At 40.8% G+C, this 15,017-nt stretch overlaps 2 protein-coding genes across 6 annotated transcripts in view; one reads left to right on the top strand and one right to left on the bottom strand.

The window, feature by feature from the left end:
• The window catches only part of AK9 (adenylate kinase 9), a 58,383-nt gene extending 52,094 nt beyond the window's left edge, over window positions 1-6,289 (bottom strand). The window contains exons 1-4 of one of the 5 annotated variants that reach the window (XM_083433759.1): window positions 6,163-6,289; window positions 4,716-4,840; window positions 3,392-3,455; window positions 447-499 (exon numbers count right to left, since the gene is read on the bottom strand). In XM_083433759.1, the coding sequence (XP_083289885.1) occupies window positions 447-499; window positions 3,392-3,455; window positions 4,716-4,832 (234 nt within the window). In that variant the 5' untranslated portion in view covers window positions 4,833-4,840; window positions 6,163-6,289. Of the gene's footprint in view, window positions 1-446; window positions 500-3,391; window positions 3,456-4,715; window positions 4,841-5,198; window positions 5,326-6,162 lie in introns of those variants that run through there. The other 4 variants (XM_083433758.1, XM_083433760.1, XM_083433762.1 and 1 more) reach the window with 4 other exon arrangements.
• Window positions 6,290-6,457: 168 nt separating this feature from the next.
• FIG4 (FIG4 phosphoinositide 5-phosphatase) overlaps window positions 6,458-15,017 on the top strand; it is a 56,724-nt gene continuing 48,164 nt past the window's right edge. Inside the window, exons 1-2 of the mRNA XM_083433763.1 lie at window positions 6,458-6,721; window positions 13,613-13,711. Of these exons, the coding sequence (XP_083289889.1) occupies window positions 6,659-6,721; window positions 13,613-13,711 (162 nt within the window). The 5' untranslated portion in view covers window positions 6,458-6,658. The remainder of the gene's footprint in view (window positions 6,722-13,612; window positions 13,712-15,017) is intronic.

Genomic DNA, 15,017 nt, shown 5'->3' with positions numbered 1-15,017 from the left:
AGCAAAACAAAACATCATATTCTGCATACATAAAGTGAAACACATAATTAACACACATTAAAATAGGCAGCTACCTAATAACCATTCAGACTATTCACACATCTGGCCCGACTTTTTTTACTCTGAAACTAGATCCACAAAATCTCCAGAATCATAGAATCAAAGAACTGTAGAGTTGGAAGGGACCCTGAGGGTCATCTAGTCCCCCCCCCCTGCAATGCAAGAATCCTGCCCACAGCCATCCCTGGGTGGGTGGGTTCAAACCACCAACCTTCTGGTTAACAGCCAGACCCACTGATCCATTGCGCCACTCAGGGCATCTTTCACCACATCTTTTACTTCTTCTTTTTAACTGAAGCAACACTGAGATGAAATGGACCTTCACTAACATAGCCTTAAAAACAAAATATGCCCAATAAATCAATTAAAAAATACAAGGGCTCTACCTTGATTCCATATTCTGTTTCTGCTGTTATGTTCTCATCAATAAGCTCTGAAGCTAAAAATGATACATCATACAGAAAGAGGTTACAATTTATTAGAGTTGACTTCTGGATGCATATACACATTCAACACAACACAGTTTAGATTACTTTAAATCGTAATTAAACAGCAACAATGTAGAATGATCATACAGATCATGATACACCCCGCTTCTTTAACTACCCCTCCACCGTGGGATGTAAATACAGTCCCTTTGCTGGATGTGCATTTCACAATACGGAGATGATGTCAACATGGGAAGATAGGAATACAGTGGTACCTCAGGTTAAGTACTTAATTCGTTCCAGAGGTCCGTTCTTAACCTGAAACTGTTCTTAACCTGAAGCACCACTTTAGCTAATGGGGCCTCCTGCTGCTGCCGTGCCGTCGGAGCCCGATTTCTGTTCTCATCCTGAAGCGAAGTTCTTAACCTGAAGCACTATTTCTGGGTTAGCGGAGTCTGTAACCCGAAGCATATGTAACCTGAAGCATATGTAACCCGAGGTACCACTGTATGCTTAGATAGTTATCTGTGCCTCAATAGAGAGGGCCTTTTCTTTGGTGCCTGTAGGCTTTGCTAGCCCCTTCTTTTCTCTCTTGTGAGAACATAGGTCTTTGGGAAACAGAATGAAGGACTATATAAGAGCCCTTATGGATCAGCCATAGCAACCAACCAATTGTGTATGAGAATCCCAAAAACAGGACATGAAGCAAACAGCCTTTTCATTATGTTGTTTCTCAGCACCTGATATTCAGAGGCATAATGTCTTTGATTCTAGATATATAGCCATTGACAGCCTTATCCTTCATGAATCTATCTTCTCTCCTTCTAAAGCAGCTTCATGAATCCCATAGTTTATCTATGAGATGTGCGAATATTAAAAATAACCTGTACAGAAGACCTTTGGAGAGGGGAACAGTATAGGTATATTGAGCTGTTGTCTAAATCTTCAACCTTTGTAAGGTTTAGGATTTTTTTATTTCTAATTTTAATTTGCATTTTTTGTCATGGTTTAGGAGAATTTTGGTATGTGTTTTTTAAAAAGTTTAAACCGTTGGCTGAATCAAATTTTTTAATGCAGATACAAATTATTATTTTAAAAGAATAAAGAAAAAGCAAAGCAGACTGCATGAATTCACAGCTGCATAAATAGAAGGACAATAACTAATTTATCTTCATGCTGTAGATTTACTAGAATCTAAACATAGCCACTCAATCCCCAATCTGATTAAGAGTTTTGTGATGTTTTCATTGGCCTAATAAAAGCATTGCCTTATTAGGGATTTTCAAAGTTAAAAGGCACCCTCTGCCGATGTTGGCTTCAGAAAACAGCATTTATATCAAGGAAACAATAGCAGAAGAAAGGGGAAAGCACTTTTTCCTCCCCTCCTGTTCGCTGATCTTCAAAGTAGCTATGCAAGCTGCCAATTAGTTTTAAAAAGGTGAAATATTCTGATTATAGATATCCTGCATCATGAAATGTGGTTTTATCCACCAGAGGGCTCCCATGTTTTTCTAAGTAATGAAATCCAAGAACACCAAGATTTGTAAATGAACAATTACAAAGAACTAAGTTAAAATAAATTACAGATTTAATGAAAACTTATAGTGTGGTTTAAAAGTTGAGAGATTCTAGACTTGCAAATATATTTGATTCTTTGGAAATCACTGTAATTTTTCACCAAGGGTAGAATTTCAGAGAAGCACTTATTTCTGAAACCAACAGGTAAACCTCTGTTGCCTTCTCAGCCTTTTACTCAGAATCCTGCTGATGCCAGATCAGTCCCAAGCAAGCAAGTGAGAATTCAATCACTGCCCTGCTGTGTCCATTCTTGCAAATTTAAGCAAAGTAACAGCTCCTGAGGAAATCAGATCACCTGGGGAACCATGGTTTGTTTCTGAGGGGCAGAATGAACTTGCGGAAGAACTTAAAATTGAAAGAGGAAAAAGAACAGGTAGCTGAAGTGGCAATGAGGTTTTCAGTTTGAACCTCAGAGAGAACCTGTATCCCCTTTAAATCACTTCACAGCCGTAAAAGATGTTACTGTGGTAGCTATGCCTCCTGATTCAATTCAGCCACCAATCTTTCTCTGCCCGCTGAAGGTAAAATGAGATTGTCCTTGTTTCACCTAGCAAGAGGGGAAAGGTGTGCGACTAGATGGAGGGTGACGTGCTGAACGGGAGTGGGGAGCAGAAGTTGGGTCTACAACATGCAGCTCTAGATTGTGACCTGAACTTTAGGTGAGGCTGAAAGGATACTGTTTCCTATCTAAGCCTCCTTTAAAAAAATATGTAAAGAAGGTTTTCTCTTGTATGTATTATCTTTTTCAGTATTTCAAAGTTTTCTTATAGCATTTCGAGACCAATATCAGGTTCACCTTTTCAACTATGATCCTGAAACTTAATATCTAAAAAAAAAAAATCTGAACCAGTCTGACTCTCCCTTATTTGGCTTCTATATAATTGAAGGAAAACTGAAGTGCTATATAACTGAAGTAAAATTTGCCAGTGACCAAAATGTAAAAAGGGGGGTTAAAAAGTGTACATTGCATACAATAAATGAAGGACGCTCCTGCAACTCTGAACAAACAAGACCATAAGAATAAATGAACTTTGCTGAACCAGACTAAATACCCATTTAACACATTTTGTTTCCAACACTCTTATAAAAGCTGGCAAGCAGGGCATGAAGGCAGCATTAAAAAAATATATTTTACTATTATTATTATTATTATTATTATTATTATTATTATTATTTTCCTTTTACTATTAAAGTTGTTAACATCTGAAAACAATGGGAAAGATGCATATTGCTTCATTAATCTGACTGACACATGTAATTTTAGAAATCATTCAAAAAAATACAATAAGTGACATACTGTCTAACATAATGTTGCTTGTATTTACCATCTATGAGTGTGCATTTCCAGATCTGGGCTAATTTTTTAGCTAATGTTTTCTTCCCAACACTCTGAAAAAGAAGATAAATAGACATAAGTAGTATTGTTTAAAACTAGAATAATCCCTGCAGTGCTTCAAGTGTAACATAATATAATGGAAAGACTAAAAGGCTAATTTTTATTATAGACCTGTATTTATGGATTTGAAATGTGCAGGCCAGAAATCATATTTGTCATCTCTGTATCTGATAGAATATATTCCATAGCTTCCATTTTTATACTAAACTTAAAACTGTACCTTCTGTTCCTTGCTAACTTTCACAGCAAAAACACATTTGACATTTGACAAGCTTCCTCACAAGAATATCATGGGGGACCTTGTCAAAAGCCTTACTGAAATCAAGGTACACTATATCCACAGTATTTTCCTGATCTACCAAGTTTGTAATTCCATAAAAAAAGAAAGAAATCAGATTGGTTTGATGTGACTTATTTTTGAGAAACCCAAACTATTTCTGATGGCAAGTTAGGCTACCACAGAAACACTGCAAAGAATACCAAAGCACAATAAGATATGTCATTTATGCTACATATTACAGCAGTGGCGTGGGTAAGTCATCCTGCAGAGGCCATTTCCAATCTATTCCTTAAAAGAGATGGTATCCGCCAACTATCTGCGAACTTGAGGTGCAAGCATGAACTAAAAACCATTGGTACGTTTCTTTTTCACCAAACTTGTACAGAGAGGATTGAGCTGGTATGTCTACTGTGATCTCTTCAAGACTCCTGAGCTGAAGAGCCTACACTTGCAATAGAAAATGTGTGTCTAGGCAGATCTTAATGTTATTATAACTTAAGTCAATTAAGGCTTACAACTGTTACTGAGGAATATGGAGGAAAAGGCTTTGATGCACTCCATTCATCCCACTAAGTTCAATGGGGCTTAATTCCAGCAGTGGCAGAGCTTCATGCTCTGGGGGGCGGAGAGCAGGCAGGGCAGGACTGGCGCTTGTCCTGGGGTGGGGCGCTCGTCCTGGGGGTGTGGCATGCGTCCTAGGGGCGTGGTACGCTACCTGCAGGATTGTGGCGCCCAGCATGGGCGGGGGGGGGGGCAGCTGCGATGGCACCCTATTGGGATCGCACTGCCGGGGGCGGCGCACTCCCCCTGCACTCCTCTTCCTCCGCCAGTGAATTCCAGGTAAGTGTATATACTTCCTATAGGTACACTCCCATTGGACACAGTGGGGTTTACTTCTGAATAAACATGTATAGGATTGTGCATCAAGTTATATTGTTCAAAATGCCAGTTTAATCAAACTGGAAATTCTTACAGGTTTCCCAAGGATGGCGAAACAGGTGGGCTTAGACGTAAGAAAGACTCTGTCAGCTTCGTCTTCATCATATATATCTACAAAGGGATAAGGTTGCTCCTCCTGTTGAGATGTCATCAGTAAGCCTACATTAGGAGAAAAATGTGTTCATTATCAATATCACTATAACTTACAAGATAAACCGATTTACTGACAAGCCCTACATCACAATACCCTTTGGCAAAATCCAAGAGCGTAGTTAGGTTTCCCAGTCCAGAAACCATTCTTTATGCTACAGAATGTTAGGTTTAAACTGTAAATTTAGGTTGCTTTCAAAACTGTGAACCTTGAGTGCACAGGCAGAAAGTCGGTACAGTATAAGAAATGTAGTAGCATCTATGTAAAAGAAATCATGTGGTATTGTTAAGAAACCCCGACTACACAGCGGCACGAGAGAGTCTGGCTTCGGCCAGCACCGGATGAAATGATATGAGGAGCACTTACTGCGTGACTTGACCAAACTGTGTCCCTCTGCTTCTTTTTGGTGGCAGCCCACACTGAAGCGGCGCGCGATAGGCTACCACTGATCCGCCGAGATTGCTGTTTCCCCGTAACCTTGGCGACCGCGACCAGCCTCGCCGTTCTCTTGGAACCGCCCCCGCTCCCTTCGCCCAATCAACGAGCGCGATGGGGGCACGAGGCCGAGTAGTTTTTAAAAGGGCACCACCAACCGGTCTCTTCTCAGAGAGCCAACGGCCACGCTCAGCAGCCAGAGTGTTCGGCGGCTGGGTGAGCGGCAGTTGGAGTCGCCTTCGAGAGTTTCGAAATTAACGGTTTCTCTGTAGCGGAACTGAGAGCCGTTGGGGGGGGGGGAATCGGAGCCTTTTTTTTATCGTGTCGGCCCTTAACTGGGTTCGCCTACAAGCTCTCAGTTAGGAGTAAGTGGCGCTGAACTCCGTGGTGCTAACTCCCAAGTACGCATGAGTACGATCGGCATCTGGCGAAGCGGGTTGAATCCCGCCCTAATAAATTTATTAGTCTTTAAGGGGCCACGAGACTCTCTCTGTTTTAAGATCAGGCTGCAGCTACGCGAGGCGAAATCCGCACCTTGTTGAATGTGTGAGTTCAACGGGACTTGCTCCCTAGGGAACAAAGAAGCGCGAGACCTGAAAGCCTCGCGCGTTTATTATGGCACCAGCTTTTGTGGCCTCCATACCATCCGAGGTATGGAGGATTCTCCTTGGTGAACCACAAATCCCCTCACATGCCCAGCCCTCTGAACCGAGGGTAATACTTGAAATATCTGAGGAAGACTCCGGTCCGCGAAAGCTGGTGCCATAATTGGGAGGCTCTTGTGACAGAGGCCAGGCACACCTGTCCTTTGGAGACAACAAATAACCTGCTGGTCTTAAAGGTGCCACACGGTCTTTTCCGCTCTTTTTTGCTGCAAAAGACCAACACGGCTCACCCTCTGGAAGTTGTGACCACGAAAGACTCCTAACGGAGTGTGCTTAGCACTGCAACCACCAATAAAGCGCTGGACAACACACACGGCCCACAAACGGCGCCCTTCTTCCACCGATAGCAGCGATATACGCAGTCCTGGCAGAACGGGCTTTGTTCCCGAACGTAAAATGGCGGCGGCAGAGGCAGTCACGTGAACTTGCGCTGCCTTCGGCTGTCACTCTCCTGCGACTGCGCAGGATGTAGGCGGGACGGGTTCCTTCCTGGTGTTTTGGAGAGCCCCCGTTCCTTCTACCTGTTACCCCCCTTAGCGAGGGGGCTGGTGGGGGGTTCTTGCTGGTTCAGTGGAGCGAGAGGGGGAAAGGGTTCGGGGTTCATGGACTCCTCTATCCCCACTCGGTAACCTCCGGGTTTCTGGGAGCAGAGCTTCCCTCAAAAGAAGGAAGGGGCGCCCGAGAAGGGGTTCGCCGCCGAGTGCGGCCCTCTCCCCTGCTGTCACCATGCCTGTGGCGGCTCCGATCATCAGCTCTGTGCAGAAGCTGGTGCTGTACGAGACTAGAGCTGTAAGTAACCCCCGCAGCGCCTGCTATTCTCTCCCACTGCTTGACTGATGACTGGGAAGCTGTAAGTGCTGCGTTGGGAAGCGGGGAATGCCACTGGTGATGATCCAGCCTAAACCTTCTGAGCCCAGTTTACAGCCTAATCCTATGGATGTTTACTCACGAGCCCCACTGTGCTCTCTAGGGCTTGCTCCCTGGACCAGGAGTGGGTAAACCTTGGCTCTCCAGATCTTGTTGGAGTTCCCATCAACCCTTGCCAGTGATAGGTGATGGATGATGGGAGCTGAATTCCAGTGACACCTAGAGAGCCACTAATGTTTCACCACTCCCCTAAGATGTGCCCATAGTATAGAGGGGAGTGACTCCTAATGAACTGGATGGGATTTTTCTGAATAAACATGCATAGGAACAGACTGATAAGGGGCCATACTGTTTGGACCATAGAATAATCAAGCAACACTGTTGAGGGGGCAAAAACCTCAGAGCAGACCCCTACAACGGCCCAGTGATGGCTGAGCAATCTTAAAGGGTATGGAGTGCTGATTGCTGTAGAAGGGAATGAAGGATTCTGGAAGAAGTTGTGGCTAGCTGAAATACTGAACAGAATCATTCCACACTTACACTCTGCAAGTGGAATCTGCAACTATGTTAGTAAACTGAGTTAGGTGCTGATTTTGTTCAAAGAAATGAAACACCTCATAATTTTACCCAAATTGTAGGGTGAGGCTGCCCTGTCTGTAAAAGGTAAAGGTAAAGGGACCCCTGACCATTAGGTTCAGTTGTGACCGACTCTGGGGTTGCGGCGCTCATCTTGTTTTATTGGCCAAGGGAGCTGGCATACAGCTTCCGGGTCATGTGGCCAGCATGACTAAGCCGCTTCTGGTGAACCAGAGCAGCGCATGGAAATGCTGTTTACCTTCCCACTGGAGCAGTACCTATTTATCTATTTGCACTTGATGTGCTTTTGAACCGCTAGGTTGGCAGGAGCAAGGACTGAGCAACAGGAGCTCACCCCATCGCAGGGATTCTGTAGAAGAAGCTAAATATTGCTTGTTTGATGAAACATGGTCTCTTTGTTATGCCACATTGAAGTAGAGGTACTTCAACTCCTCAGCGCTGTGCCTTTGCCTCTTGCAAGCAGCCTGGTTACCAAACCTTAAATTTAGTATAATATGAGAAACTAAAAGATAATGTAATATGTTTACCTGGATGCAAGTCCTACTGTGTTCTCAGTTAAGTGTGTGTAGGATTCATGAATCTGTTGCCGATGTTTCTTGGCTTAGCTCAGTGTAGCAAAGCAGCAAAAAAGACCACGGGAGCCAAGTGACCACTAAATTTGGCTTAGCATGTTGTGTGATTCAGGCCTGTGACATTTACACTGTGACCCACTTCTAGACATATTTGCTCAGATGCAAGTCAAACTGAGTTCAATGGGCTCTTTCAAATGAGCATGGGTAGGATTGCTGCTTATCTACTTGCACTTGATGTGCTTCCGAACTGCTAGGTTGGCAGGAGCAGGGACCGTGATAATTATGGTGATAATTTATTATTGAAGAGTTACATTTACTGCTAGTCCTTTAATTCTGTCATCTATTAATTATATACTCGGATGTATGTTTTCTATTTTTTAAAAAAGTTTCATTTCTGCATAACATACATAGTCTCTAGTTTTATTGGCTGCCTATTTGTTTGATAAATAAATTTAAGGTGCTGGTGTTTATCTGTGAAGCCTTAAATGTCATTGGGCCGAAATACCAAAAGGATAGCCTCTGTCTCTGCTACCCCAGCTATGTCTTAAGATCTTCTGAGGTGGCTCTTGCTGTGTTTCACCATAGTAACACAAGAGAGAAACTTATTTGCAGTCGCACCTCATATGTGGAACACCCTCCCCTCAGAAGTCTGACTGGAAGCAACATAGCTATTATTTTCTTGCCAGATCAAGATGTATTTGTTTATTTAATTTCATAAAATTTACACACTGATTGTAAAAAGTGGTTTGCAAAAGGATTAAAATAGTAAAATCAAGAAAAGAAAAATACAACCCTACTTAAAAATACGTTAAAATACTGAAGCAGGTTAGCTGAACTTTCTAAGCACCTGGGTATGTTTGTTTAAACAGGAATGTTTTTAGCAGATGCCAAAAAGAGTACAGTGGTGCCTGCTTTATTTCAATAGGCAGGGAGTCCCAAGGTGTAGGTGCTGCCACACTAAATTACCAAGTTCTTACAAATACAGAATGGGTGTGATGGGGCACCTGTGGTAATACCAATGTATCTATTTGCCCAGTAATTTAAAAAGGTTTTAAGGTAGTCATTGCGTAAATATGATTGCTCTGATTTTGACTGCCTTTTTATTTGTCTATGGCAGGTTTTATTGTGTTTTTGTGTGTGTGTGTGCGTGCACACACACGCACTGTATATAATTTGATCTGTACCCTGCCCTAGTATCTGACAGATTATGGGTATTTTAAAGAGGTCCTCATCTTATCTCTCCTAAATTGTTTATCTGAATAGTATAGGCTTTGCCTGCATTTGAGAATTGCTCCTGATATCTCACCCCAAGACTTGTCTACACAGAATCCAACTGAGATTGTTCATAAGTTCATTAGACAATGGAGAATGTATGTTTCCAGGCTATATACATATCATAATAATCTTTATTTGCATCAGCCACTATCCATAGCAATAAAATAAAATAAAATAAAATGTACTGAAATAGAGGTAAAAACTTAACTATATAAAATTACATTATTGAGGTTTACATCAATAATCAAATAACAGATCTTATTCTAATTGCCCCTGCTAAAATTTTTGCAGTTTTTGGCTATTTACATATATATTTCTCCTAAGGTAAAAAGATAAAGGACCCCTGGATGGTTAAGTCCAGTCAAAGGCAACTATGGGGTGCGGTGCTCATCTCGCTTCAGGCCAAGGGAGCCAGCGTTTGTCCACAGACAGCTTTCTGGGTCATGTGGCCAGCATGACTAAACCACTTCTGGCGCAACGGAATGCCGTGATGGAAGCCAGAGCATATGGAAATGCCATTTACCTTCCCACCGCAACAGTACCTATTTATCTAGTTGCACTAGTGTGCTTTTGAAATGCTAGGTTGGCAGAATCTGGGACACAGCAACAGGAGCTCACCACCATCTTGCTGATTTGAACCACCAACCTTCCAAACGGCAAGCCCAAGAGAATCAGTGGTTTAGAAGACCACAGCACTACCTGTGTACCTTATAGTATTTCCCCTAACACAGCTTTAGGGTGATTATTTTCACTGGGAAACAACATAGGGAGAAAGAGTTTTTCAAAAACTTCCTAGCTCTTCATTCCTGATTGAGACCCACCCTACTGCTATTTACAAAATGGAAAAATACCTGTTGCAGATTTTCACCTTTTCTGGTTTGTGATAAGGAACTGTGCTTCCTGTCCAGTACTCTCTCTCTATGACAATAATATTTACAAAACACTTAGGCTATTTTACAACATGCAATAAATTGTAGCAGTTCATGGTATGTGCATTACATTATCAACCACAATAAAAATCAAGCCATGTTTTCCTTCAGAAGGTCAAATGTGGGGAAAGATAATATTACGAATGAATCAAAACAAATTTGGGTTCCTTAGAAGCATATTGAGAATTCAAGAGTCGTGAGGCATTTTTAAAAGGCAATGAAGGTGGAAAAGGACAAACAAATGGAAACCTTGAACTCCACAATGTGGAAATTTTCTTTTCGGTTTTCATTTGCCATGTATACATTGTATGTATGAGATTATTCCTATCTCTGCATTTCACTATATATTCCTAGAGCTTAGTACCACATTGTCTTTTCTGATTGGCAGCAGCTTTTTTTAAGAAGAGGCAGAGGTTTTCCTCAGCTTTTTGACACAATATTTCTTCTTTAACTTGATATGCTAGGGTTTGAAGTATATACATTGAAAGCAGGGCCAATTGAACCTTTGGCTCTTCAGACGTTGTTGAACTATAATTCCCATCATAACTGATCATTGACCACACTGGCTGGGCTTGAAAGGAAATGGAGCACAGCAGCATGTGGATGGTCACAGGTTCGCTGTACCTGATCTGCATCCTGTATTATGCCACTGAAGTGGTCTCTTTCTAGACCCTGCCTCCTCAACCTAGTCCATATTAGTCAAAACATTAGATGTTATCTTTTGCTTCCTAATCTGTTACGTTTACCAATGCAAATGCGTATTTGTGTCAACATGCATAGGATCAGGCTGTATGGATGTCAGGTGGCTTTTTTCCCCTCCCCTCAGAATGATTTGAAGAGCTTGCAGAGCATAGTTAAAACATAAATCTTACAAGACAAAGGTGCCAGGCAGAAGCATTCATCTCCATTTCCCCTTTGTATTTATTTCAGTGGCTTTTATAGCCTTGGGCATTATAGAATGGGGAAATGTAATATACAACTGTACAATCTCTAAATCTTTTCTCATGAATGCTTAGTTTCGCATGAGGCGGCAGTGAACCTTTCCCTTTCAATCGGTTCAAATGGTGGTTTTAGAAAGCAACACATTCCCACTATAGAAAAGGAAGTCTGTTTTAAATAATCACACTTTCAAGAGAAGTTCTCTCAAGTATATTTCAGATGTTTGCAAAGCAAGGCCAAGAGAGCCACTTGTAAATCTGAGATAATTATAGCAACTGCAAGCATCCTGGGGCTCCTTGCTTGTAAGCAAGCTTTTGATTCCCCCTTTCCATTGCAGTGCTGTTGACCAGCTGCATGTTAACATCTATTTGGTTTGCAAAGAGCTTCTGACTCTCCACTGAATGTGGAAGGTGGTGCTTGTTGGAAGCTGTGTGTGTGTGTGTGTGTGTGTGTGTGTGCAGAATGCCTATGGAGCTGAGAAGGAGGTTAATCGAGTGGAATGTTCTTGAGCAATTAGAAATAGTACTCTTGGAAGACAGAAACGTTTCCTTTCAATTTGGTGGAACAGAGAGGATGAGTGTGAATTGCTCTTAATAAATAATATGTTGGGTTAATCCGCTCCTTTAGGCTTCAGCAATTGCTGAACTGCATCTTGAAAGGTGGCTGGCAATTGCTGACTCACGTTGACTATAATTTTAGATGAAAGTAAAAATTTACGGACACTGATTAGATTGGTGCATTATCATTATAGTTTTCTCTCTGTGATAGAAGGCTACATAACATTTATGCAGGATGCAGTACAGTATAGCTGTAAAGCAAACTATTGTGAGATATAGTAGCTATTCCTTAGCATGTCAGTATTTGATGTGCATGAAACATTAACAGGAATATTGTTTCTAAAGAGAAGGAAGTGTTGTGTATAACACAGTTGAAACCATTTATATATATGAAGAGTGTATTGCACATGATGCTTGCAGGATCTCTATGCTTCACTGAAGAGTCATTGGAATGTGACTGTTGTTACTGCTTTCCTTGGTCTCCTATCTTTATCTCCTTGCATGGAGATTAAGGCTGCAACTGGGTTGGGTTATGATCATGAGCTATGGCAAAGGCAGGAAGCATTAAAAATAAGAAATATTTGGTGTGACAAAATTTGGTGTGACAAAAATGGGGAATTTGATATCTATCAAAGCTTGATTTGATAGAAATGCAGAGATATGGCAATTGCCCCCAATATACATATTTATTTACAAAAAATAACTGCAATTTGCTCTGGATATTTTAAAAGAGTAATTTGTAATGTGTACTTCAGATTGTTTTGCTCAGATCAGAAAATGAACATTTGTTTGGTATCCTTGTGGTACTTTGCCTGGTTAAAGGTTGCCTGGAATAGTTGCCAAACATTTAAATATGCATTTCTCTCTTGAGTCATTCTTCTAGAAAAACCTAGGTACTATGTAAAATTGTCTCCATTAAGATAACAGAGTAATTTTTATTATAGACAAGATAGAAGGGAAAGGATTTACCATTTTATCCCATTACGGTATATTATAAAGACTTAGAATGTGTTTTAATATTTTAAAGTCTTTATTGGGATAAAAATCCAGCTGAACAAACATATAACAAAAAATATTATTTTGTTTCCGTGTTGTTTTTCAGTTGTGCAGTCCCCAAGGCAGCTTGCAAGGAGATTAAAACAATTGATAATACTGTACTGTACAGTAAAATAAGAGCAAGGCTATGCGGGAGATCTGCTGTGGTGTGGTGTGGGCAGACCTTCACTCACATAGCATAACTTCATCTTCCTCTCGGGAAAATCTGTGAAACTGGGGACCTTAAAGAGTAGATTTGGGGGGCATTAAGGGGGCTGGAGGACAGAGGGGGGAAACCCACAAATCCTATTGCAGGGGTGGGTTTTTGTTGACGGTGCTTCTGAAGCCTTGTGCATAGTGCTTTGCAAGTCCCAATGATCAGCTGATTGTTGTCACTTTGAAGACTATACCCACACAGCTTGATTTCAAACCATGCAAGCAAAAATGGTTCACCCAATGTCATTGTAGAATCAAGCCCACCTTTCAAATGTGGTGGGTGGGGCAGATAAGGATTTGCCTTGTCAGTCAGATCCAATTACCCACTGCTTTTGTGTGTGTGTGTTTGTGTTTATGGGGTGGAATTTTGAAAGCAGTGAGGTCAGAGGAAAGTGGAATGCAAAATGCACAGGCTGAAGCTGAAATGTATCTAAAATTGATACAGTCACTATTAAGTAATGTTGATGATAATACTGTACAAACATTCTGGCATTAGTAAGATAAATGACAGCTGAAGTAGGATAAAAATGTGTTATATTGATTAAGGCCTAAATAAGGAGGCTCTTACCTGTGAAAGCTTGTGCTATAATAAGGTGCAACAAAACTCTTTGCCTATAGTTATGTTAAGTGTGGTTGTGTTGGTTTAATTAGCTTTGTATGAAATCTTATTTATTTTTTCTTCTTTTTACAAAGCGTTATTTTCTTGTTGGGAGCAATCATGCAGAAACCAAATATCGTGTCTTGAAAATTGATCGCACCGAACCAAAGGATTTAGTTGTTATTGATGACAGGGTGAGTACATCACAATTTGAGACATTATAGCGAGCAGTATTAATAATCAAATATTTTGAATTCAAGTGGAAATGAAGCTATTCAGATTGTCCCTTTCCTAATGTTTCATTTCAAAATATTGGTGCCTCTCATTTTATATTGTTTTCCAGTAGAGGGGCTGAACAGTAGTAAATGAATGGCTGTGGTGGCTGATTTTGTTGTGGTAACTGGGAACAACTTCTGAGCTTGGCTCATATCAAAATGTTCTGTTCCTATGACAGAAATGACTTCCTCCTATGGAAGATCTCTTCTGAAGAAAGAACACATTTAGGTACAACCTACAATGTCCTCTGAGAGAGAATTTGATTGCATATTTTTCTCATGTGTCATAGAAAATGAAACTTGTAGGACTGAAGAAAATCCATTAGTTTTATCTCCAGTACTATAGTAAAAGAGATGGAAATTGATTAAGATATGCTTCCTCCCTCCCTCTGTGCTTATTTGTTGTGTGCCAAGTGGCTGTGAGACCCATTGCTTTTGATTTTTGTGTCAGCCTGATAATTCACAATTATCTCATTCTGCCAAGCACTAAGAAGGATATTATTACCCATTTTACTATACAATTTGTGCAGATACTACTACTACTACTACTACTACTAATAATAATAATAATAAGGGAGAAAAATGATTGTTGGCATCCACCTGTTGATATACCCTTTTGAATGATCAAGTCATAAGAATGCATTTCGTGGTCTCTTATTTATTGCCATGAGTGTGTGTGATGGAATGATTTCCTATGGAACCATTTAAATGAGTTCTCTGCGGCAGCTTACCATCTGTGTGGATTTTTCTGGAATGATACTATGAGCAAGAACCATCAAAAACCTTACATCCTAGTTAAGGATTCTTCTTGAAAAATCCTCTTAAGTCACAATATTCAGCCCCAGTAGCGTCTCGAGTGTTATAGGACTCTTATCCAATGGATATTATTTCAGCTTTTTCTATCAACATATTACAAAGTCTGTCTCCCTCATTGAGTCTTCAGTATTATTTAAATGAGTTGTTAACAACATAGCTTAAGATTTTTTGGAATGTTAATTAACCATAATTGAATCTATGTTTTTTAATGTGAAGAAAACACAAAACACTTTAGACTGGGGCCTAAGCTGTATTTGAACCCTTTTTGAAATCAACCCACTTTGCTGCTATACATCTTGCAGCATCTGGTTTACAATTGGATTATGCTTTAAAAAACATGAAAGGATGAGGAAAACAGCAATCAGTTCATTCATTTTCCAACAAGACATAGAAACAGTCCTTTGTCTGT

This window comes from Podarcis tiliguerta (genome assembly GCF_965153285.1).
Source record: "Podarcis tiliguerta genome assembly, chromosome: 3".
NCBI classification, from domain to species: Eukaryota; Metazoa; Chordata; class Lepidosauria; order Squamata; family Lacertidae; genus Podarcis; species Podarcis tiliguerta.
The sequence above is the reverse complement of the archived record's forward strand: the minus strand, read 5'-3'. Positions and strand labels throughout refer to the sequence as shown.